General features: G+C 43.9%; 3 protein-coding genes and 1 non-coding gene across 15 annotated transcripts; 3 read left to right on the top strand and 1 right to left on the bottom strand.

The window, feature by feature from the left end:
• The first annotated feature begins 397 nt into the window (after nucleotides 1-397).
• Nucleotides 398-12,199, top strand: LOC117894880 (prominin-like protein). Of its 10 annotated transcripts, none has more exons than XM_034802150.1 (15): nucleotides 398-469; nucleotides 1,230-1,525; nucleotides 6,394-6,978; nucleotides 7,055-7,199; nucleotides 7,264-7,392; nucleotides 7,452-7,639; nucleotides 7,708-7,872; nucleotides 7,941-8,071; nucleotides 8,139-8,474; nucleotides 8,549-8,658; nucleotides 8,712-9,657; nucleotides 9,730-9,875; nucleotides 10,317-10,376; nucleotides 10,460-10,651; nucleotides 11,518-12,199. In XM_034802150.1, the coding sequence occupies exons 3-15, from the start codon at nucleotides 6,546-6,548 to the stop codon at nucleotides 11,627-11,629; spliced, it is 3,093 nt and encodes a 1,030-aa protein (XP_034658041.1). In that variant the 5' UTR covers nucleotides 398-469; nucleotides 1,230-1,525; nucleotides 6,394-6,545; the 3' UTR covers nucleotides 11,630-12,199. The 10 variants fall into 10 exon arrangements, with proteins under 10 accessions (XP_034658041.1, XP_034658045.1, XP_034658046.1 ...); XM_034802154.1 differs by having other exon boundaries at nucleotides 436-572; nucleotides 10,320-10,376; XM_034802155.1 differs by having other exon boundaries at nucleotides 436-572; nucleotides 10,460-10,630.
• Nucleotides 5,307-5,379, top strand: Trnam-cau. Its single transcript has one exon. It is a non-coding gene; the product is annotated as a tRNA-Met (tRNA).
• A 3,429-nt stretch (nucleotides 12,200-15,628) lies between the features above and the next one.
• On the top strand, nucleotides 15,629-19,478 carry LOC117894889 (CD151 antigen). 2 transcript variants are annotated; one of them, XM_034802170.1, is made up of 8 exons: nucleotides 15,629-15,781; nucleotides 16,522-16,767; nucleotides 17,935-18,031; nucleotides 18,096-18,182; nucleotides 18,245-18,436; nucleotides 18,548-18,643; nucleotides 18,715-19,011; nucleotides 19,081-19,478. In XM_034802170.1, the coding sequence occupies exons 4-8, from the start codon at nucleotides 18,105-18,107 to the stop codon at nucleotides 19,126-19,128; spliced, it is 711 nt and encodes a 236-aa protein (XP_034658061.1). In that variant the 5' UTR covers nucleotides 15,629-15,781; nucleotides 16,522-16,767; nucleotides 17,935-18,031; nucleotides 18,096-18,104; the 3' UTR covers nucleotides 19,129-19,478. The 2 variants fall into 2 exon arrangements, with proteins under 2 accessions (XP_034658061.1, XP_034658062.1); XM_034802171.1 differs by lacking the exon at nucleotides 17,935-18,031.
• A 964-nt stretch (nucleotides 19,479-20,442) lies between these two features.
• LOC117894885 (arylsulfatase B) lies at nucleotides 20,443-23,749 on the bottom strand. 2 transcript variants are annotated; one of them, XM_034802167.1, is made up of 5 exons: nucleotides 23,641-23,749; nucleotides 22,295-22,423; nucleotides 21,588-22,233; nucleotides 21,373-21,530; nucleotides 20,443-21,316 (listed from the first exon to the last, which is right to left on the bottom strand). In XM_034802167.1, exons 2-5 carry the CDS (start codon nucleotides 22,391-22,393, stop codon nucleotides 20,483-20,485), a joined length of 1,737 nt encoding a protein of 578 aa, XP_034658058.1. In that variant the 5' UTR covers nucleotides 22,394-22,423; nucleotides 23,641-23,749; the 3' UTR covers nucleotides 20,443-20,482. The 2 variants fall into 2 exon arrangements, with proteins under 2 accessions (XP_034658058.1, XP_034658057.1); XM_034802166.1 differs by having other exon boundaries at nucleotides 22,295-22,434; nucleotides 23,641-23,741.
• Between the last annotated feature and the right edge of the window lie 707 nt (nucleotides 23,750-24,456).

Raw genomic sequence — 24,456 nt, 5'->3', positions numbered from 1 at the left:
GGTATATTCAATAATATAGGGTATCCAAGCACCTATACGCATGTTTTTCAAATGTCCTCCCCCTTTCAATATTAATTTATGGAAATAGGGTATACAAATGCCCATACTATACTATGCCTACCGTTTGACAAGCTACAAGATACCTTGACCTTTATAGTTTACTTAATTTGGAAACATTCCAACAAAAGGAAGTCTTGAAAACTAGCCAATCTTGTGGACAATTATATGGCGGATCTGATAAAAGTATAGTTTTTGCGCTAGGACTCCTAACTAGCTAGTAATATCAAAAAAACATCAAAATCGAGGAATATGATTTAAGAGTGTGGTGTATTTGTAAATAAGAAGGTATATTTTGGTATATATTTGAGGGGTTTGCGGTAGTATATTTGATCGATAGTTCCGCGGTCACACTGGTCTCTGCGAGACGCGTTTGTTCCCGTTGGAAATTTTAATGGAAAAATTTAAAAAGGTGAAAAATAAGTGAATGCTTGGTTAATTGATGAAATAGATTGAACTGTTGTGCCCGAAACACAAACAGAGAAATGGCACGGAGTCGAAAACTAGACCATTGTGTGAGTGTGTGAACGAAAACGGCGAAAAGAATGCTTCAAAAAAAGAGCAGAGCAGTAGCCGTGGAAGTGGAAATAATCAAGTGAAGGGCGGGGTGCGCGGCGCTGCAGTTGCTCTGCAGAAAAAGAGACTCAAAGTGCAGTGATACTTGCATACATACATATGTTTGTTTGTATGCACATACATAGTGCATAAGATTGAAATAATCTCTGTGCATAGATGACTGTGACTTTGCTGTAATGGGGGCTGTAAGCTACTGATTCGACTCCAACGCGAACTCGAACTCCAATTAGGGCAGGAAAGAGCCATTGGAAGCTGCACAGAGATGGCTTGTCGCAGAAGCGTGGGTTGGGCGAGTGGGGCCGACGACCCAACACGATTTTTCTGGAAAATGAATCGGTGTTTTGATTTTACTGTTACAAACTCTGCCCTTTTATTAGTTCAAACTTCATTGGAATTTTACACGCAAATATAAATCAAGTGTACTTTTGTATCTATTTAAGAGTGGCGGAACGACGCATGTGCCAAAGAGCATTCAATTGCTAAATTGTCTAAATTTATTGTTTTTATTTCGCACTGAAGTGGGTGCACCGGCACCACCGGGGAGCTGTTTGCGATCGTTTTACTCATACTGCTACCCTTTTTGCCACCCTCTGCAGCACATGAACTTTTTGGGCTAGCCCTAGGACTAGCCGTCAGTCAGCAGTCAACCTGTCTGTGCCTGTGACCCCTAAACGGAATAAACTCGTATATTGTTTGTGGGTGCAAGAGACGAGAGGAGTCTTAGCTGGAGGCGGACTTGAAGCTGGAACTGGTCCATTGACTGAAAATTGGATTGGGAAGCTGCTCAAGCTGTAGTTGCTGTTTGTCGCATCACGCATCATCATCATCAAAAGAGCTATCTCTCTTAATTGACTTAATCCACGGAACGCAGCAGCTTGCTGTCGCATATTTGGTGAGTAGTCTGTTCCGTCCGTGACGGCTTGAAAATTTAGCTTGTTTATTTCAATTTGTTGGAATTATCTGTATGTCCAGACGGTGGCTCCCACCATTCAAATATGTATGTACAAATGTACTACATATGACACCCACTGGATGGGAGTAGCTGCAGTACACACTTAATTAATTTATAGCCCTGCACTAATTGCTCTGGGCCAAGCAACCTCTTTTGGGAAGGGGGATGGGGCGATCCACACGGCGTTAACCAAGAAGAGCGCACAAAAAATAATGTGTGTATCCGTATGCGCTTCCGCAGCAGCCGCAGAATACACACGAACACACACTCTCCATGTCCTGTGGTGGCACCATCCCTGACCTGGCCCCTGGCCCGTGGCAGGTACATGGATGGGCATGCTAGGGCGTGCTAGAGCCGAGCCGGTGGCAGCGGTGGCCCATGTGCATGTATATTTATAGAGCTTGGCGTGTTTTGGGTTTCAGTGCTTCCGAAACGTTTGCGCTTGCCCCACACGTCTCCTGGTCCATTCCCTCATGCGTGCCGACTCTAAATTTAAAAAAAAAGAGCGGAAAACAAATTACATTGTGCCTCACTGAGCTGAACTCGCTGTGGAAATATAGCAGAATGAACTCTAAAGTGTCTTCAAAGGGGAAAACCCCGGATGTGGTACTGCTGCACGAGGGCCATTCCCTGTCGCAAAGAGGTGACCCCCAGCCAGACAAAACATTGGAGAAGTAATCTGCAGAAACCTGAGCTGAAATTGAGATGCCATGCCTGACACCTACCGACACAGAGTTCTGGATCGTACGCAGTCAGTTCTGTTTCAATCCACCACTCTCCGCGTTTCTGCTTGTGCTAAATTAAGCCGCATTATTCGACTTCCTTTGTTTGGTTTCATTTCACTGGTACATGTGTCCAATTTTCAACCGACGAAGTTTACTCTGCTGCTCGTCTGTCTCTTTGTCTGTCTGTGTGATTAGCCCATTTCTTTGCGGTGCGCGGCTTTATCGGAGTGGAGTGCCAGTGATAGTGAGTCACAAGAGCGGCCAAACGGGTTTCTGCTGGCCAACCTGTTCATTCGCAACATCTTAACTTGGAGTCGTTCTGTGGTCTGTGGGTTGCTATTTACTGTCCTAAATATCTTTGCGAGGCAATACTTTGCACTGGATAGCTACATACATTGTACATTCAGCACCTAAGTGGCTAAAATTGCAAGGTTCACTTTTCTATTTCTTTGGAGTTAGATCAAGTGGATCGGATCTGGTCAGCTGTAACGGTAACGCGAGTACGAATACTGATTCATCGTGTGCTCTGTAAACAGATATATTTACTACCATTCTGACGTTGGCGCTATGACGAGCTTTCTAATGTATATGTACACACATAAATGGTGTTTTCAGAGTATAACCTTCAGAGTGGCATTTATTTGTATAACTGCAAGCTTTTTATTGTATTCTGACACGATAAAAGACACATACACAGCAGTATTTGTATTTATATCTTAATCTTTCATCTCCAGAAAGACAGAGCGTTTTTACTTGTGTTTGCAAAGATAGTCGCTAGCTAATTTAAGCGTTGGTGTAGCCTTTCGCTTGTGGGAATTATTGTGGTGGAAGTCAGCGTATTTCGCATCATTCGAAGATGGCTGTCACGCTTTTTAAATTTGCTTTATCAGCGATACCCAAGTCGTGCAGTGATAACCTTCGTCACGCACAACACTATGTATGTGCATTTTTTTCTCCGCCATTCTCCTCTTTATTTTTAGCTTGTGCGTCGTTCAGGTGTTGGTTGCCTAAGAATGCATTTGCAAAGCACTGAGAGCAGTTGGATCCAGGGTTTTAATATATTTTACTTCCCGTTACTAAATGTCAGTGGGGTTCCATGTTCCATCATAAATGACCTTCGTCTTGCACGGCTTTTAGGGAGTCGTTCCATTTCGTAGCTGCGACTGTATTGCCTTTCTCCTGTTTGCTGAAATTTGCCAGATTTCGCCACAAGAAACGAAACAAACGAAGCGATTCAATTTACAGAAATGGATTTGTTGACTCACGTTTCCCAAGAGGGAAACTTTATTGTTTTTATTATTTATGTTAGTTGTTTGCTTGAGCCGCGAAGAGAGAGAAGAGAGAGAAGAGAGAGAACAGACTTGCATTGTGCTGGTCAGGCAAGATCTCGGGTTGCCTGGTTAATGTTTAATGGAGAAATGAATGCTTATGTTCACATGTGTGGATGTTTATTTAGCTCTATTCCAGACTAAAGAGCACCCTCTGCTTGTCCTTGCCACCCGGTAACCTATACCACCCACTGTGCGGCAAGTGCAGCCATACACAGCCATCCTTGCAGCGAAGGACTGCGCATGTGCCATCCAGAGGCTGGGAATTTGTTTTGGCTTGGGCTAGGGCCTGGCACTCGGGATTGGATTGTGGCTGCTACCTTTCGCTCATTTGCACTGAGTCCGCAGCAACAGAGCAGCAGCCAGCGGACGCACTGCTTTGGCTCTTCCAGCGTGGCCAGCCTGTTCTGATTCTGGCTCTGGCTCTGGCCCACCCGCCCATGTCAAGGCCGTTCAGTGGCTGCTGGTCCAGTGGCAGTATACAGAATTTCCTGCACAGCATCCAGCAGCAGCGGCAGCGGCCTCGTTGTGCCATCCAGCCATCCGCTTAGTGTTCGCCGAGACATAGCACGCTGCGTATACGCAATTAAAATCAGAAACGAGACCTGACCTGCACTTTTTTTCGGCACAGGCCATTAAAGCCCAGTTAACAAGTGCAATCACACGGAATTATCTTTTTTTCCTGTACGTAAACAGCCATTAACCAGCTATGGGGTGCTACAGAAACTAAGTAATCCAGTGTTGGAATGAACCAAATCCGACTCAAGATACGAGTAGTTTGGATGGGCGGAAAATGCAGTGCCCTTCAAGTGTGTGTGTGTGTTTGTGTGTGTTTTTGTGGACTCTAAGATACCAACAAATGTGCTTCTGAGTTGCGACACATTCTGTGGTGTGTGGCAAAGTGTGAGAGACCATGGCGGGCGGGACTGGCCTTTTCCCCCTGCCCTGTCCAGCGGGCGCAAAAGTTCATTAAACTTTTCGCTTTCTTTGTCTCGCAGGCCGTGACTCTCGTGTCTGCCTGGTTGCCAGTCGGACCATGAATTAACGGCTGTCTGTAGCCAACGACAGATTCTCGAGTTACGAGTATTCTAGTAAAATTTACAAAAAACCATATTTAGATATGTGTTTATGTAGCTGTTATTTTCGGGAATGTTCGGAGTTCACTAAGTTTAATATCTAAGCTCAGTATATATGATAAATGTACATTTCAAATTGCATTTGGTTGTGTTTATGAAGAGAAGTGTTTTTTGGCTTCCATTTTATTTGTGCCTGACATTCGACCCAAAGAAAAACTGTAAACTTAAACATAACCCTTGCTTTTCGTGTCTAATTCGACAATACTAGTACGAGATCACGTACCTCGTTAAGGTCTAATAAATGAAGTCGATAGAGCGTCAAACTATTGGTTGCCATCCGGTAAGGACTTCTGCTAGAGACTCGGACTTGGATAACTTCTAATGCATACGATATGATTCTTCTGAATGATAGAGATTTATCTATCACCCAATTAAAATACCCTTGTCAGATACATATGAATAGATCAATTCGACTGGTGATCCTAACTAAGAATATATTTATGTACATCGTACAATAAAAGTACATTTCTTCGGGGTGGAAGCCAAGGGGAGGTGCTGGCACTAGTGCGTGCTTGTCACCCAGCCGCACATAGCCTCGGTGGCGCAGTTGGCAGCGCGTAAGTCTCATAATCTTAAGGTCGTGAGTTCGAGCCTCACCCGGGGCATGTACATTTTTTTGCTTTTGTTTTTATAATGTTTTAAATTCTTTTTCTGTTTGGTAATGCATTGAAAATATTTCCAAATGGCTGTTTATGCAATTATTTAGAGCAGCCCGAAATGATGAAAGATGATTCACATGCCTACTTTCCTGTGGCAGCTATCACAGGGTATTCATTCAATAATGCTAATTCAAGCCTTGGGATGATCGAAGGGGTGGCCAAACCGTCTGCGTTTGTCAGCATCTGGCCATGGCCAGTCCTTTGAAATCAGCATGGGGCGGTTGCATGCCCTAATCCATTGTCATCTTCTTGTCTTTAAATCATTGGCCTTAATTGATGTCAAGTGGGGATGTGGGGATGTCTGTGTTTGTTTCTGTCTGTGTGTGAACATGTGCATAGGAATATGGAATATGGAACCAATTCTATGTACAGGGTGACCCACAAAACAAAATCAAAAGCTACAGTTTCGTTTAATGTTTTGTTTAACGCGGATAGAGAGAGAAAGAGAGTAACCATGACCTCTGCTTATGTTTTATTGTAAATTCTGTAACTGTATCTCTGTGTCGTTACATCTGTCACGCTCTTCTCACACCAACATCACGCTCCCCTCCGCCAGAGTTCGCACACTGCACGATGTAAAGATGATGTCTGCAAGTCTGAGAAGGAGAAAAAGTGCGACAGTTACTGTGGGCAACCCTGTTCATACATATGTATGTATGTATGTACACATTTACATACGTACATATGTGTGTATGTATGTGTCTCAGGCATCAGCGCTCATTTCTGAAGCAAAACGCAAACTTAAAATGGAATGGGTTTGGGTTGGAGTGGTTCCCCCATTGGTCACTGGACACACCAAGAAGCGAATGTATTTTATTGCCTTGGCTTCGCATTTATTATTGGAATAGGACATGCCAATGGCACATTAGGGGGTGTGCCCTGCTTCTATGCACACATCTGGGTGCTCCTCCATGTCTGTATATTAATTCGTATTCCATTTCCATATCTATTTGATTGCAGGCCAGTGAACGCATGAAATGGGTGCACGGCAGCACGTCGAAAGGATTAGGATCATAAGCTCAGTGTATTAGTGTGATTCAAGGAGCACAGACGACTAGAACAGACGACTAGCTTTTTGTCTTGAAAGGCGACAAATTTCGCAGAGAGCGACAATGAGTCCAGCCAAGGAGCCAGAGGCGCCATCGAGGGCCAAACCAAAGGCGGCAAGATGTCGAAAGCGACGGCAGCGCCGGAAACGGCAAATCGCCTACCTGGCCATATGCTTTCTGAGCGTGGCCGTATTTGGATTCGCGCTGTCCACGCTGATAAGGCCAGCGGACGCAGCCACCGGCAAAGATGGAAAAGATGATCCAAACGAAGAGCGCAATCCCCAGTTGGAATGGCGAGCGGGCTTCGAGGGTCTTGGCACCACACACGAGCAGATGGGAGAGTTGCATTGGGCACCGGTTGATTACACCGAATACAGGCCCTCGACAAACCTAACACGCGTAATCCCATCACAATCGACTGCCATGAATCCAATTTTTAACTTTACGCACTTTTTATACGATCACTTAGTCACCGATGAGCCGGCCCTGCCCCCGGGTAAGTAAACCATGACCAGCGACTGACGGTTCAGGGAGTTTCAAATGTTTTAAATCATCTGCTCTGTTTCCGCCAGGCTACATTGTGATGCAAGGCGACTCTCTGGCACTTGGTCCCAAGTTTCAGAATGCCGACTTTCGAGATCTCATATCCCGCTATTGGCTGGTTCTCCTTTGGATACTCTTCCTCGTCATCATCATTGTGGTCATGCCGTTCTTAGCGTAAGTACAAATGAAATAGGTACACGAATAAAAAATGTAAATATGTATGTATTTCCGATTATAGCGTTGGCTATTGCTGCTTCTGTTGCTGTCGCCGGTGCCGGCAAGGCTGTCCTCCATGTACCAGTAAGGCGGATGCCACACGGCGGTTATGGTGCGGCGTTTGTCTTCTTATCCTCATAGTAGGACTGATGTGAGTTAATCTTAGTAATTGAATAAGATAAGTGAAAATTGATTGGTCTTTTTCCATAGCTTTGGCATTGTTATTGCCTTTGTGACAAACAGGCTGCTGGACAGGGGCTTTGAGGAGGCCACCGTGACAATGCAACGCGGAACCGAAGACATTTGCCTGTTCCTGAAGGACGTGGCCGATCATGTTCATCACCTGATGGTGTATAACTACGAGGAAATGCAAACGCACATTACCGACGAACTAAGCCGTACGAAATCTGATGTCCCAAATGTATTTTATTTGCATTGTATTTAAACCCTTTATCTTTATATTCAGATGCCCATAAACATATATTTTTGGACTTGGCGGATACATCGGAGAGCACGTCTTTGGGCGAGCTGGAGCGTATATTACACAACGTACCGGAGGCGGCCAGACTGATGAAGCAAGTCGCCAAAATGGAAACGGATTTGCGCTTCTATGGCGCCCAATTGCGGGACGGTAATGAGTGATTTCAGTTCATTCAAATGGACATCTTTAACTTAATGTTACTTTCTTGGTTTTGGCAGGTCTTCGTGGCATGAAGCGTGATATAAATTTTGCAGTTGCCAATCTGTGCACCACGCAAGAATGCCAGACATTCCTTAGTACCAGCAGCATTGAGACGATTGACACCTCCAAGTGTCTTCACTTTGATACGGTCAGCAGACTTTTAAATACAAATCTGGTTTGCGAATAATGCTAATCGAATTGAATCATAATTGTAGATGCCCAATGCCTCCAAATATATGGAAGGACTGGACTTTGTTGTTAAGAAGAACTACGTCAAAATACCGACGGATGCACTCACACGCTTGGAGAAGGTCAGCCTGCAGGTTAAGGAACAGTTGAGCATTGTTACGCCAGGTATGATACGGGACCTAAACGGCGGTAAGGATACCTTCAGAAAGCAAGCGAGGCACATACGCAATCAAGTGGATGCCGTACTCAGTGAGATTCACGCGAAGACCTCACACTCGTCCAGGTCCTTTGATGATGTATACGATAAGTTTGGCAAAAATCGCAGCGTTATAAGCATCATTGTTTGCATGATCATGATAATGGTGAGTCCTCAACACAACGCGTGTTCAGTGCTCAGTGTTGGTAACCATTCTCATTCGCATTCCTTCTCTTGTAGATTCTATCCATATTGATTGTATCATTGCTGTGTGGCTGCTTCGGAAGACGAAAGACTGGCTATCGCGATGACTGCTGCAGCAAGGCAACGGCTGCCAACTGTCTGTTTCTGTAAGTGTAGAGAGGATCCGATTTGTAGCCAAGCTTAACATTTAATTTTGCAGGGCCATTTTATTGATATTCTGCATGATATCGTTCCTCACGCTCATGGGTTTGGTATACTTCGTGGTCGGTCTGGTCACTTACCAGGGAGCCTGTGCACCGCTCCGAGATGTGGATAAGAACGGGTTGTTCAGGCAGCTGGACTCTATGATTGATTTGAATCGCTATTTGCCCCGAGCTGATGAAGACGCTAGTAAAGCAGTCCCACCACTTCGCATATCGAATGCGCTTAAGATGTGTGAGGCCAATCAGTCTGTGTTCGATATGTTGCGTGTAAACAAAATTTACGACATCAACGATATAACGCGCATTAAGGTGATGTCTTCGACTCACGGCGATCCAGAGGGATCCAAAGTATTCAACGAGGATCTGTCTAAAGTGAAGCTCCTAACAGACGACGACCTCAAGAACCTGAAGTCAATCAGTGATGGCGGTGCAGGCGCGTATCACAGCGAGCTGTTTAAAGATCTGTGTAGTGAGCTCACTCCGGTTAATCTGAACGCACTTGGTGAGAAATTGTACGCGCTGTCAAACAGCTTGGAGTCGCCGACGTTTGGCTGGGCCCGCGTATCTTTCTGGAATGAAGGACTCAATGCCAAGTCGTACTATCAGAACTATGTGCCCAAGCTAACGAGCATGATCAACAAGATGAAAACCAACCTGAAGATGATCGACGAGCTGATCCTATATCAGAATCTGGACTTTAACGCGACCATAAATACGCTTGTCAATACCGTAAAGAAGTCACAAACGTTCATCCAGACGCAAGGAAAGAAATTTATCAATGAACTGGGAAAGAACCTGACCGCCACCATTGAGGAGATGATCACGGAGTACATCACCATGGTCATCAACGAGTCCAATGAGAATGTCGGGCGTTGTGAGCCTCTTGCCTACATTTATCATCAAGGCGTTGACATGGTTTGTCACAGCATTGTCGATCCCATAGTGAGTGTTGCTCATGTTAATTACTTTGTGCATTGACCTTCTAACCTCTCCCTCTCTCTCTTTCTCTATTAGAACGGATTCTGGGTGGGTGTGCTACTCTGTGCACTGCTCTGCCTGCCCATCCTGTATGTTTCTCACCGTCTGATGTGCCTGTACAAGAAGATCTATCCATATATGGCTGCTGTCGCCAGCCATGTGGACACTGTTTATGAGGGCGGGTATGTCAAAGTTATTTTTGCCTTCACTTTCAGTCACTGCTAATTCAACGTCCCCAAAGATGTCCCGTCTGTACGGGTCTGCCCTATATAGAGCAGACCTGTGCTGGTGGGCAGCAGGCCTACTGCGTGTGCCCCGGCGATGAACAGGGCCGCCCTAGTGGCGGAGGTATTCTCGCGGCGGCGGAAGATCCGACAGTCGATGATCAAGTCTCTCCGCTGGAGATGAATAAACACAAGCAAGACTAGCAAGACATTAACGGGGGAAGGGTCTACTCACGAATTGTGCATTTTACTAAACATAACCGTTCTCATTTTTACTTGTTACCGTTTGTTTTTTTCGCATACATTCAGTGAACATTTGTCAGCGCCTGCACTTTAATCGAAATCTCTCTCTCACAATCTTCTCATTTCACTGCTAACCCCGACTCATTCCGCACGCAGCAGCGAATCCCTATACGACGCTTATAGCGAGCGCGGGCGTGAACACGTTCCATTGGCTAAGTAAGAGATCATCATTTTGTGTGCAGGCTCAGTTTCCTTGCTCAATATAAATTTAATCTTGTGCCTTTTCTCTTGTCTTGTAGCGTGCCAAAGAAACGGCGTAAGGCTTACGAAAGACGTCGCGAACAGCAAGAATACTATGAGGACGCATCGCCTAGTGTGTCGCGTGGCCCTCGTTCTGGTGCTGGTGGTGGAGGTGCCGTCGGTGGCGGCGGCGGTGGAGGCGATGGAGCTCCTGGTAGCAGTAGCATGAGGTACAACGATATGGCGCCCACGTAAGTGTCCAGCAACAAGGTGCTGGAGTTGATGCTTACCAACAATCACACAAACCTTCATCTTTGCATCGAAACACACATAAATAGCGCGCTCAGCCTAAAAACTACATACATCCACATAGATCCATCCACTGCCTAAATCGCTAATTGTTGAATTATTTTATTTAATTTAATTTAGCGCCAAAGTTGTGTCTAAAGATACGCGGTCAAAGGCATTGGTGGCAGATGGCTTCTTTTAGGGACGAACGGTTCGGTTTCTTGTTGGTAATTTGCGTTGGAAATCCAAGATTCACTCGATGTTCGTTCGGGGCGCAAGCGCTTCTGTCTCTGTATGTTGACTGTAGACTGGACGGACGTACCTACTACCTCAGAAATTTGTTTTCTGTTCCCCTGGCACGCAGTTTGTTTTTCCGCTTTTAATTACCATAACGTGTCATGCAGGAGAATCCACCCAGTTCCTGAGCAGTGTTTCACCAGCAGTAAAAAATAGTACAGCAATACTGCAAGTGTCCTCATTCGTTGTTATAACATTTCCTTCTACCCTGTTGAACATTTTGTACTGATGCCAACACAGACCACGTCACCGCTTATCCTAATGCCATCCGGATTGTTGTTGCCCAGTCAAAAAAATACTTACTGGACTCGGTATCACATTCGCGATCACCGCTTTTTTGTTCCATGCCCATCTGTGTTACCCCGTGTGGGGTGCAAACGGCTGCTATTCCGTGACTAATTCAATGTTTCGCCTTCTTTTGTTTGTGTTGTGCGTGAGTCGTCGACGTTCCCATTTACATATTTAATATTCCTGTTTAATGATGCGTAGATTTTTAGCCATTTTAATTAAATGTTTCCTTCGAAATCCACAGGCACTGGGACCACGAACCGCCCCGCTATCACAACCCACCAGCTGCTCCTCCATCCTCTGAATACGAACGCCCACCGCCATACTACTATCCGGGCGCCTCCGAGCAGGACTAGGCGTGGCAGCAGATGGAAGGAGAAGAAAATACATGGCGACGCCACAAGGTGTGAATGCAGAGTTTTGGTCGGGACAGCCTTAAAGAAGTGGCGGCAACATGCAAAATTTTTAATTGATTTGAAGAACTTCTTCGCTCTTTCCTCTCCCCTTCCCCACGTTACTGAGACTGTCATTTTAGTTACCAATTTGAAACAAAAACAAAACAAAGCAAATAAGTGAAATTATATAATTTGATTAAGGATTATTGTATTAAAGTAGCATCTCATGTGTTATAGTTTTGGCCCCGCCCGACCAGTTGAGACCAGAGAGACAGAGGGCCAAGGCAAAATGAAAATCGTTTAGAAGAGTAGAATGTGTTAGCAGAGTACTTTGAAAATGTGGCCAAAGTGAAGATCTGGAAGAGATCTGGAAGTTAGCCGAATTCGATGATGATTGTCACAGTCGAAGCATTTAATCTCGCCCAGAGCAGCAGGCAGCCTGAATCTTGTGCCTGGCTGCGAGGCTGGCAGAGTGTTTTAAGGAATCTCATAATTTTACTATGCACACTGAGAGAGGCCGGCAAGAGATACCAAAAATCTCCCCCTGATTAGGGTAATGGCAAAATTTCCGGTAAATCAAAATGCAAGAAAAACAACAGCAAAAACAAAATATGAAACAAAATGAAAACTGCCATTTTAATTTAGAGCGAGCAGCACGAAAAAGTCGAGAAATATATATTCAATGCATTTAATGTATTTGTTTCAGAAACAACACACAACATACAATAACAACAGCAACAACTGAGAAAGCATATTTATATTTTATTCGAACTGACGGAAATATGCACACTCGCACTCACACTCACACTGACACTTACACACTCAAATACCAATAATATATGTATGTATGTAGTAGATTCCGATACGAATTGCAGATACATATTAAGCATATTATACAGATACACGAATGTAATACACGTATTTGATCACGTTGTCATAGTTTAGTAAGAGAAAACCAAAAGCAAAAACCAGCCCTAAAGCATTTAAATGTTTGCAATTGTATTAGAATCTAACGCGATCTGTAAGTTTCCAAAAAATATAAACAATAAATTGTATGTGTGTACACCACACAACAAATATACAAATTATACACAACAACCACACACACTCACACTTACACTCACGCTAGTATATGTATTGAGTACATAAATTACATTAAATAATTTTAGTATTATACGAATAAGTACGTACCACGTACATACATATATACATACATAATTGTGTATGTATAGTTCTGTATGTTGTATTTTATATTTGACGTACATTAAATTAAATGATTTTTGCTTAAGTCAAAACTAACCACGTATCAAATATTGCCGTGCGCAAGTAAAGTAAAACATACTCGTATACCGACTAAGATCGATCCACGAAAGTGATTTACCCAAAATCTCCCAAAAACCCAATACCCAATCCCAATCTCGAACCCCCAGTTGCCAGGCTATCATCGAACCTCGTTGATGTTTGCCTTTGTCGTTTACATAACTTTGCCAATAAATTTCAAATGGTTTTATGTATGTAGATAATGGTATTGTCGCTTTTAATTGCACTTGCGGGAGCGGGCTTTAATCTTCTGAAATGCAAAACTTTTTTTTGGACACCTTAGTTTTGCACACCGAAGGGTCATTCCATTTGATGTCCTATATGGATGCGCCAAGTGTCTGCGGGGTCGGCAGAATGTTCCCAATCGTTTGCAGTCAGTTTGCTAGTTATAATCGATTTTTCCTACAAACCCCGGTTTTTTCTACATGATTTCTCTATGCATTCTAAAAACTGGTGCGCCCAAAAGTATTGCACGCTTTTATCTCACCTGGGTACACAGCACACACTACCTACTCACCTTCCATTGGTAATAGCTTGATCCGAGATCTGTATATCTGTTGAGAGAATGTTGAGCTTCTGCCTGACACATCGGCCACGTACAATCGCTGAAGCTGACACCGACACGGAGCAATTAGCAGCCACATGACTAAAGTCAAATTTATTTTTTGGGCTTCTTGTTTACCCAAAATACTTGTACACGTAAATATAGGATGGGATGGGAAGGGATGTGTGCGTGGGCGGAGTAAGGGGAATGCCCCAAACGGCGGCAAATAGGTAAAACAATTGTTCAACTTGGCCACTGATTAGCCATTAAACAGACCTTAGGCCGAGGTCAGCCAGTGCACTTGGAATGGATAAATATATGAGTACATGGGAACAATTAGATGGCTTTAGCTGCCCAAGACCTGAGTGTCGGTTGCGTTTTGCGGTTGTCCACCAAAATCATGGACGCTCGAAGGCTTTTGCCATGAAGGTGACATTCAATTGGACACCGAATCTTGTGAGATATGCTGATATACATATGTTCTAGAAAATATACAATTTAAATCCAGAGTGTAATTCATTATGGAAAGGTTTGCTGAAACAAGAAATGATCTCTGAAAATTATACATTTAATCAACCATAATATATTCCCATCGAACATTTTACTTGCAGCTGTTGAGAACTATATTTGCATGCTGTTTTCCAGTCATTCACTATCTCATTAACATCCTAATGGAATATGTAAATTATGTCAAGATCATTAAATGGGTGGAATGTGAGTAAAACTAATTAAACTTTAACCATACTTGGGGGAGTACACGATTGAAACTGCCTGATATATGATTAAACCAACATACTTACAGTCATGTTTGTTGTGTCCCTAATTTGCACAAATGTTTAATTCTGAACTTTTGAAAAATCACAGCAGAATAATCCACAAAATTTTGGTTGTCGCTTTCGAGTATTTCTGAATAATCATTTTAAGTGCTACAATTTAACGCCTTTGACGCCTGTCACCTTCGGTGAGCTCAACGAGGCTTTCCCCCCACCCTCGTGTACATTAATCACATCGAAAAATACGACTAAATTGACTTGCTTAAAATCCTATTAAGAATTCTATTCTACGTAATATTAATGGCGCCTTGAGCAATTCGAAACGCGAGCCCAGCGGCAATATTTGTGAAATTTGATTTGGGATTGCATATGGGGAAATTGACTTTATGGCATCTATAAAAACGCAAAAGGTTCCCACAGCGAGTGTACAAAATGCAAAATCAACAGCCAGTGTAATTGTTTTTCATTTTTTATTATTTATATGTATTTTTGTCATACTCGTAGCAGTTGTCAGACAGTTTGTTGGAACTGGTAGCACGGGATGGGGACGGGGACGGGGCATGAGTTAGTGTTAACACAGCCATAAAAGTGCTAAACAACCCAACAATTTTGCCAGAGAAAAACCGAAATAAATTGAGCATTTTGCAGCATTTGTCAGCATTGAGGAGGGTACCTGAGATACCTATTTGCCTATAGGCAGCTAACTTTGACCTTAGCTTTACAAAATTACTTCACTTCACTCAACTCAACTCGAAACTGTTTGGGAAACCAATTTGTTGGGGCTAACAACAAAATTAAGCTGCTAATTGCTGAAGGTTGCACTCGTCAGGCTGGAATTCAATACAATCCATACAGGAAAACTTACCAGAGATTGAAATTTCGATAATTTTTGTATCAGAAGTTACGTTGTGGAGCAACGAAATGTTCCTTAAATTCAGGAAAATATGTATTTAATTTCGCTTCGCTATCACATTTTTATCGCAAAATGTTTCCCCTCCCTCCCCCAAAACGGAACAAAGAGTAGAGCTGTGCGGGCAGACCGATCCGATCCGAAACGAAGCGACTCCAAAGCCGTAGCCGAAGTATTTGCGGTTTGTAAGCTCGCTCCCTCCCTCCCTATTGGGGGCCGCTCTCTGTCTCTCTGTGTCTCTGTTTCGGTTTCTGTTTCTGCTTTTGCCTCTCGCTTTGGCACCTGCAATGCAAAAGCCCCCGAAAATCGTCAGCTCCGGCTCACATTGTTGTAATACACAGAGACAAGCCGAGACGACAGCCCCAACAACGAAACTCTTTGTGAGCGAAACTAATAAAAAACCGATCGCCCGAACTGTTCCCACTACCAGTTTCAAGCGATCGCTCGTGCCGTGGAGTCGAGCTCGTCCCCTCATACACATCTCTGTCACCGTCCCCATATAGTATAAGCCCAGTTCCCACAGCACCGACATCCAGTGGAATTATACAAAACAAATCAACCAAAATGTGAGTTTAGCTATGCACAAAGTGTCCCGAGAACTGTGATTCCTGTGTGAGAATTGGATGAGGAAAGGATAATGCTACGACTCCTATCTGATCCGGGACTGCGACTGTGACGTAACTTGAAAAGTAAAGTCGAAAGCGAAACGAGAAAAAAAGCCGTTTGCCGTGAGAGAACTGCAATTGACAATACCACACCAGCAGCAACAAAAAAAACAACAACAGCAGCAGCAACAATCGCATAAAAACTCAATAACAATTATCAAGTGAGCCTCGGCAGCGGCGGATGCAAGAAACCTGTATGGAAAAATGTTTAATAATAATAAATATATGAAATGTGTACAACAAATAAACATTCAATAATAAACTTGCATAAAGCTGTACATAGCTGCATAATGCAGTGCCTACGAGCTGCAGTAATCGTATCCAAATAAAACAACGAAAAGTTTCAAAAAACAAATATTGATACACGCGAAACAGCTGCTTTGATTAACTAAAATATTACAAAATCACAACTCACGAATCGCAAAACAAATATGTGTACAAAAAAGTAGAAAGTAAAACCAATAACGGCCTCACGAATTTAGCATACCCTTGAAACCCAAACAGAAACTCTCACAAATCAAAGTTACATGCCATTCGAAATAGCGACATAAAAAGCTCTAAAACAATTAAATTTACTTCCTCTGGCAGAGCGAAATAATATTTAAAACTAATTTCCACAACTTTTTCTTGATCTTTTGTAGCCCTGCCTCCGGTCCGCGTCGAGTGTCCATTCCATTCCCAAGAGTTTTTGTGCACTCAAGTACAACCGAAAATAGTTTTTTTTCTGTCTTACGCTTGGTCTCTCTCTGTGTGGCTCGCGCCCCGCCTCGAGCTTTTTTTGTTCAAACAATTAAGAGGCAATTTACATAGGTAGAAACTGTAAAAGGAAAACCGCCAAAATTGGTTACCTAACGAAAACTTCGTTTGTGCTACGGGAAGGCAACAAAGTAAGTAAAATACGATTATGTTTGGGAATAGCTTTAAGAAAATTGATTGAAAATCAAAGAAGGTTGCGATTAATACCTATAGACATAGTCTTAGAAATGTTATTTATAGCAAGGGAAACAATTGAAGATATCCATGGGTTTTCCTTGATACTCTGCAGCAATTTCATTCTACAACATTTTCCGATAGTAAAATCCGAACTAAAAGTGTTCTATTATTATGTATAGCACGTAGAACTGGACAATTAACATAAAATTAATTGGTTGTTTTTTTGTGGCTTACAAGCAGGAGATATAAGTACGAATATTGTACAACGCCCCATCATTAATGGCGACTTTCAGATGACTCGCCTGTCATCCCAGGCACGATTCTCTCCACATGCTGCAAATCTGCTGGCGATGATAGCGACTAATAACAAATGCGAGTACGAGTACTACTCATAGAGAATATTCAGACAGTGTGAGAACATTTTCTTAATCACCCCGCAATTACCTGACGAACTCTAGTGTTTGCGGGGGGACTTACTGGGGCTTTGAGAATAATACTCGAAATGAGATGTCGTTTATTGGATAGCCAAGGGGAGGAGACTGATCGCTCGACCTGCAATTACACGTACTTTTAATTTGCATTTAGAATATCGCAGCAGAAACCGCTGCCGAAATGATTCATCATAAATAAGCTACTCTAATTAGCCAACAAATTTGGACTGCGACAGGGTATTACTTTGATTAATTTTAGAGCCTTGTCTCGCGGCTAATTGCCGGGGGTATTCGTCATGGAATCACCTCTAAAGTAAACCTTTAAAGCGAGCCACCGCCACCGCTGTAAGCAACCGCCAAGTGGTGGCGGCTCTCCGAAAGTCATAACTGACAAAACCCACAAAACGTTAACAGCAAGCGCCATAATGAACGGTTGTCTAGCGCATTGCGTTGGTTTTCGACGACGCGCCAACTCCAAAGTGGGTCATGGTTAAGTGTACTTCGGTTGCGTCTCTGTCGCGGAGCAGACACTGCCGGAGCTGGAGTTGGAGCTGCGCATGCGCATGAGAAAGCTATAGACAGACGCAGCATTAGTTACTGTTAGTTCAAAAGATAACAATACTAAGAACAACATATAGTATTTGTAGCACAGTAGTGCATATTTTAATCACATATCCTTATACCATTTAGAGCCGCCACGCCATCAAGAACATATCCTCTGCATATCCCACCCATTCCAACTCATTTGCATCATCATCCATTGTTCACATCGGATTCTAAGGCAAAAGTAAACCCATCTAAAGTTGTTCTTTCGAATAGAATTTAAAGTTTCAATTCTTTATCCTTTACAGGACGACGACATGGGCTTCAGTTCGCGCATGGACTGCTGCGGGCAGTTCGTCAAGTACAGTCTTTTCATAGCCAATTTTGTCATATTCGTAAGTATACTTGGAAACTCTTTTAACAAGTAAAAAGTTTTAATTTATTTCCTTATTCTTAGGTGGGTGGCGCAATTGTCTTTTGCCTGACGCTGTGGACGCTGGTGGATCGGAGTTTTGTCAACGAGTTGCTGGGCACGAATCTGTTTTCAGGCGCCGTCTACGTCCTGCTGGTTACATCGGTCATCATTTGTCTGGTCTCGTTTCTGGGCTGTGTGGGTGCCGGCAAGGAAGTTAAATGTCTGCTACTAACGGTGGGTAATATTCTTTGCAAACCCTTAGCTTTCCCTTTTGTGCTATGTAGCAACTTACACACACACTTAACATCCAATTGAAACATCTCTCACTTGCTGTATATTTCTCAGTATTTCATAATCGTTGCTCTGGTTTTCGTCACTATGCTAATTGGCGGCGTCTTGGGCTATGTGTTCCGCGAGCGGGTGCAGCAGACCATGCGACAGGTAAGGCGTCAGATCGATCCATCGATCAAGTGCACTCGTATGTAACATCTTGCGTCTTCCATTTTCCGCAGGAAATGCGCTCCACTATGGCCCTGTATGGCAGCCGACGGGAGATTACCCAGGCCTGGGATCTCACCCAGGAGCGACTGCAGTGCTGTGGCGTGGACACGTGGCACGACTGGACTCGCTACGGACCTGTGCCCGAGTCCTGTTGCCAGGAGCTGTTCGGTGGACAGCGCAAGGAGTGCACCATCTTTCCAACAGTCACGAATCTGTACAATCAGGGCTGCCTCTACGTGACGACCAACTTCATAAGGGACCATGCAGCAGTCATTGGTGGCACCTCCATAGCGGTGGCCATTCTCATGGTGAGTCAAACTAATAAAGGACCTCGTGGCGAGGTTGCTTTTGCTAACTTTGTTTCTACTCTTTTCCAGATCTTTGGCATGATATTCTCTTGTCTACTATTCAATATGATTGAATAGCGCCAAAGAGTTGGACAAGGCGTAGCACTTGCCCCCAGCCCGAAGGAGGAGACACATTTTTGAATAGAATTATTCTAGGAGTATTATCCGAGTGTACAAGTATGATATGTTGGACACTGCACTCCAACTGCATTCCGTTTGTATATACCCAGAGCTTAGATACGCACATATCTAGTGAAGTGAAGTGAGTTGAGTATTCCATGTGGTAATCGTCGATACGAGTATTGTTATCATCTGTTGCACTATTTTGTATTATTTTGTATGTAAAAATCTACTTTAGATTTAGCTTTAAGCTGCCCAACTAAAATATTATAATGCAAATGTTACAATGTTGCCCATAGAGCATTTAATTGTTTGCGTCAATTGTTGTTTCCAATAAAAATTAGTGGAAAATATTAGATTAATTGAGATAAATGTATCTTTAATTCAATGAACATGATAGCTACCTAACAAACTCTTCCATTGTTTGCTTAGGTTAGCTTCTTGTCTAATCTTATGAGTGCATCGGTGGTTCTACTTCAACAATGCTTATGAAAATTATATACTTCACTTATGGAAATTTGAAAAATGGAGATTTACTCTAGCCGCAACTGAAAAATGTTCTGCAATATTTGTAGTTGAGTCCACGAAATGAAAGTAAAGCTTGATCAGTGACAGCAGCTCAAACAAAAAGGCTTTTGCCAGCGGCAGAGAAAGACGGAATTCCGTTTATATGTTTTATTTTCCGGCACGACTGGCTCGGTTGAATATAAGATATAAACTAAATATAAAAATTGAAATAGGAAATTAAACGCTGCGGACAGCCCCCCAGCTTGGTCAGCGCTGGGTCCCCAATTCTGCCCCGTAAGCTACTCGTGCAGACGGTGTTGGTGACCGGCGGATGTTTATGCAGCAAAGTAACTCGATGCCGCCCGTCCACTTCAGCGCAGTTATTCCAATTCCACTAACAATTCCACTGATACCCTGCAGCTGGTATGGAGTGTGGTAAACATGTGATTTTTTTTTAAGTTTATATTTTTTACATTTTTATAAACCAAATTAATGAAATGGCTTGCATACTTTTAGGCGAATCCCAACTAAACCGAAAATATTCATTATTATTAATATCTTATTCGACTGTTGAATATTTTCAGCTTATTCAATCGAAAAATAATTTATAGATCCATGAATTTTGACTATTAGTTTATCTTTTTATACATTGATGAATCAAGGGCATTACAATTAGTTCAAATCATAATTAAATCAACAATATTTTCATTTACAAAATAACTAAATTTCTCCTCTTCTCTTGCAAGAAAAACTCTATGTTTTTTTTATTACTTATAAAAACACACTAAAGAAATTAAGCAATAATTTAACTAAAACGATAAACTACATTTACAAGGCCGAGAAAATTCAAGAGGCAGACACAAAGCCATCGCAGCGAAGGCAAAGTGATGGAGCCGCTGGAGCCAGTCGACGTGTTGTTCCACCATTCCCAGTTGCCGCTGTGGAGTGCGGGATCGGCGCGTTTGTCCGCTATGGGAACTCTGGCGCTGGGCAATGCCGTCAGACGGAGTTCCTCCACATCCTCGGCGAGCAACTGCAGCTGGAGGGGATAGAGCTTTGCCAGGTTGTAGCGCTCACACGGGTCATTGGCCAGGTCGAAGAGGCAGGCAGCCTTGAGGGGTTCGCACAGGTAGATGGGATCGTCTTGATCGCCATTCTGGATGGGGCACCGCTGGGTAGCCTCGTCTCGCATCTGCCGGATGCGATCTTCAGTCGGACCACCATTTCCCAGGACAGCCTGCACCTCGGAGGCACGCACCAGCTGTGCGTAGTCCGCACTTAATGGATCCTCTTCGCTGGCGTTCAGCTCTCCCAGCCAGTGGTCGTAGCGCCCTTCGAAGCTGCTGCCGTTCACGTACTTGAGCGTGTCCGACGTGTACGAAGAGTAGCCAAAGACATCGTCCAGCACGTGCAACAGCTTCCGGGGCTGGGGCTCTGCGGCGCCGCTAAGCGACGGCCACAGATTGAGTCCGTCCAGCTTGAGGTCCGTTGGCAGCTGCACTCCGGCAGCTGCCGCCAGGGTAGGCAGCCAGTCGATGGCATGGATCGTCTGGTTGGACACGTAGCCACGCTGCTGCAGCAACGGACTCCAGAGAGCACCAACCGATCGAATGCCACCCTCCCAGGGAGATTCCTTTTGCTGCTCGGAGATGCTTTTAAGCCAGAAAAAGATTGTGATGTATGAGAGATACTTACCCCACGGAAGGGATAGTTGGAGCCAGCATTGGAGTGAATGCCCACAGTGGGTGCTCCATTGTCCGAGTAGAGCAGAACGATGCTGTTGTTCAGCATCCCATTGTCCGCCAGGGCACGCATCGTCTGGCCAACGCTCTTGTCCAGACTCGAGATCATGCCTAACCGGCGGACACTGTCAATTCAAAGACATTTTCTGATTGGGGGACAAGACTCACCCGCATAAGTGCGACGCTTTGGATCTTGAATGTGCGCAAACTTGGCCACCTCCTCCTCGGGCGCCTGCATGGGATTGTCCTCGTTGCCCGTGTGCACTGCCAGGTGACTGAGCACCATGAAGAGTGGACGGCTCTTGTCGTGCCGCTCGATCACCTTTCTGGCCTCTGTCGTAAAGGCTTCCGTGGCATAGATGCCCTCCGCCTCGGGGCAGGGCTCCAGGTCCCGCCTGAAGTCCAGACCCGTCGAGTAGTTCCTATCCAGCAGCCGCACCGTGTGATCATAGTAGTCCATGTACCCATTGTAGTAGCCAAAGTGATGATCAAATCCGCGCATCGTTGGCGTCAGATCCTTGCGCCAGAAGCCCAAATGCCACTTGCCCACCAGATGTGTGGCATAGCCGGCATCGCGGAAGAACTCCGGCATGAGACGCTCCTGCCTGGGCAGACCCCAGGGCTCGTCGGTGACGATCACAAAATGCTGCATTCCTGTGTGGATGGGATACTTTCCGGTAAGCAGAGTGGCTCTGGAGGGTGTACACAGATTGGGCACATAGTGTCGATTCAGCAGGACCCCATTGTAGGCCAGAGCATCTATATTCGGTGTCAGAATCTGGTTCGAGCCATGGAAGCTCACATCATTGAAGCCCTACAAAGGGGAAAGAGCCATACAGTGGTTCATATTTTTCTGCAATCGTTCAATCACTCACCATATCATCAATCAGTATGATAACGATATTTGGCTTCTCTCCACGGCACAAACTGATTCCAGCACTCAGTAGGAGTAGCAAATGGAGTAGCACAGTCATGTTTGTGATCAGTTCTAGTGCAATTTTACTCTAAAATATAACTGCAAAGAGCTTACTGTTACTTGTCTTAATTATAATAATGCCTTAGCAACGCTGTGGAATTTCATCCTCGTTCAGGTGTTCCATTTCTCATCCACTGACCTCTTCCAGCCTCGTGTTGTGTGGGCCAACAAGTTCGTTAAACCATTCAAGCGATTGTTTAATGCTGTGTGTTGTCTTTTTTGCAACAATTGTTAAGCAATTATATAAAACACACGACGCGGTGCGGTGCGGTGCGGTGCGGCACTTCACCTTGCCTTGCTTATGGGCTTTGGGGAAGCGTAATTTCTTTTTATCTGGATAAAAATGGTCTTTAATTGTCGCAATATCCCATAAACCATCATAAACCAGCATGGCAATAATGAAATGTGGCCCATAGGCCTTATATGCTAAGCCCCAATTAAGTGCTCGTGAGTACAGTGAGTCGCATTTGCATTTGGTATATAATTTGGATAGGAATCTATTGTAAACTGTCGTGCGAAATTCTTTGGGAAATTTCAGTCACGACCTGCACGGCCTTTGACTGAGAATGGAAACGCCCAGCGACTGACTGGCCGAGCGACCTTCGACGATCGTTGGACAGCTACTTAGTGGCCATGGGGATCAGTGGGGGATCAGGACGGACCAGTTAATCAGTCATCAATGGAAAGGTTCTTATAGCTCAGTCCCCGTCATTCGCTAGGCTAATCCAAAACTGGTTTGGGATGCATCCACAGGGCACAGGTCTCGGTGTCTGGCTCTCAGAGGACTTGGGAATGTGCCAGTGCGGGTGCAGCCAGCACTCACGTTAGTTAGGCGATTACAATGCAACATAACAATATTGCCCAATCTTTTGGCCTTATGCAAGAGCCCAATCATGAGATTATATAAGGAAAACTTTTAAGCATGGAAAACCGCGAGACAATTGTAAAACTGTCATCTGCCAATAAGGGGAGGAGATATGTTTTGTCTAGTTAGGATTCGATTACCCAAACTAGGAGATTGATTTATCTTTGAGAATAGATCTTAAAGAAGTGATAATTACGTGTGGAATTTTCATTTGTGATTTCCGCTAACTAAAATGGATCACATTTAACCCGACGCGAATATCCAAAGATCATTAGGTTTAACTTTGCTTAGCCAGCAGTTTTTCACACTTTTCTAGCGAATGTCTGGAAATGTTTTAACCCTTTTGAAACGCTTTAACCGTAACACTTGAATCACTTTACCACTCTGCTTAGTACGCTGGCACTTGTTGCAGTCACACCCTTCCGAGTTATACAGAGATGACCAGATCACGCTGGTCTGGTTGGATCCTGCCCGCTGCAACTGCTCCGATCGACTAAGCGTGCCGCTGGCTGTTGGCGCTTTTAAGTGACAACCTTATCCCCCCGACACTCTGACGTCACGAATCGTGAGCGAAAAATAAACGTACGAAACCGAAAACACACAGACCCATAAACCCAAAAGCAAAAGCAAAACTTGTTTTTGCAAAAACAAAAGCAAAAGCGAGCAAAGACCAACTGTGACCACAACTAGTGGCTAGCAGAAAGCGGAGAGAGGAAGAGAGAGAGAGAGCAAGAGAGCATATGACTATCCCGTTATACTGTGTGTGCAGCTCTCATAACCGGCACATTGACATTGGTCAGGGTTTCCATGCTCTGTTGCTTTGATAAGCCGTGATAAGATATAAACGGGTTTTTCCCTCTAATTCAATTGATTGGTACAACTTCTAGTATTTATTTCGCTTGGTATGGCTTCGGCCCCGCCAAATTGATGGCCAAGTTTAGAAGGTTAGCCAATTTGCATATTTCTTAATATTTTCGTTTACTAGATGTGAATGTAGAATGGAGACTAAAAATGGATTTCTGTTTCTGTTCATTTAAAAATAAGAAATGAAAACAGCAGATAAAAAGTTAGCAATGTTTTTGTTTAATAATAATAATTTTTAATGCTGTAGATCTCTAGGTAGGATATTGTCACTTGTCTAATTTCATCAAAATTCCAAATAAAAACCCCTAAAGTGATCTTATCAAAGTAGTTTC

The sequence above is a fragment of the Drosophila subobscura genome, chromosome J (genome assembly GCF_008121235.1).
Source record: "Drosophila subobscura isolate 14011-0131.10 chromosome J, UCBerk_Dsub_1.0, whole genome shotgun sequence".
Classification (NCBI taxonomy): domain Eukaryota; kingdom Metazoa; phylum Arthropoda; class Insecta; order Diptera; family Drosophilidae; genus Drosophila; species Drosophila subobscura.
This window is presented reverse-complemented; position numbering and strand designations above follow the sequence as displayed.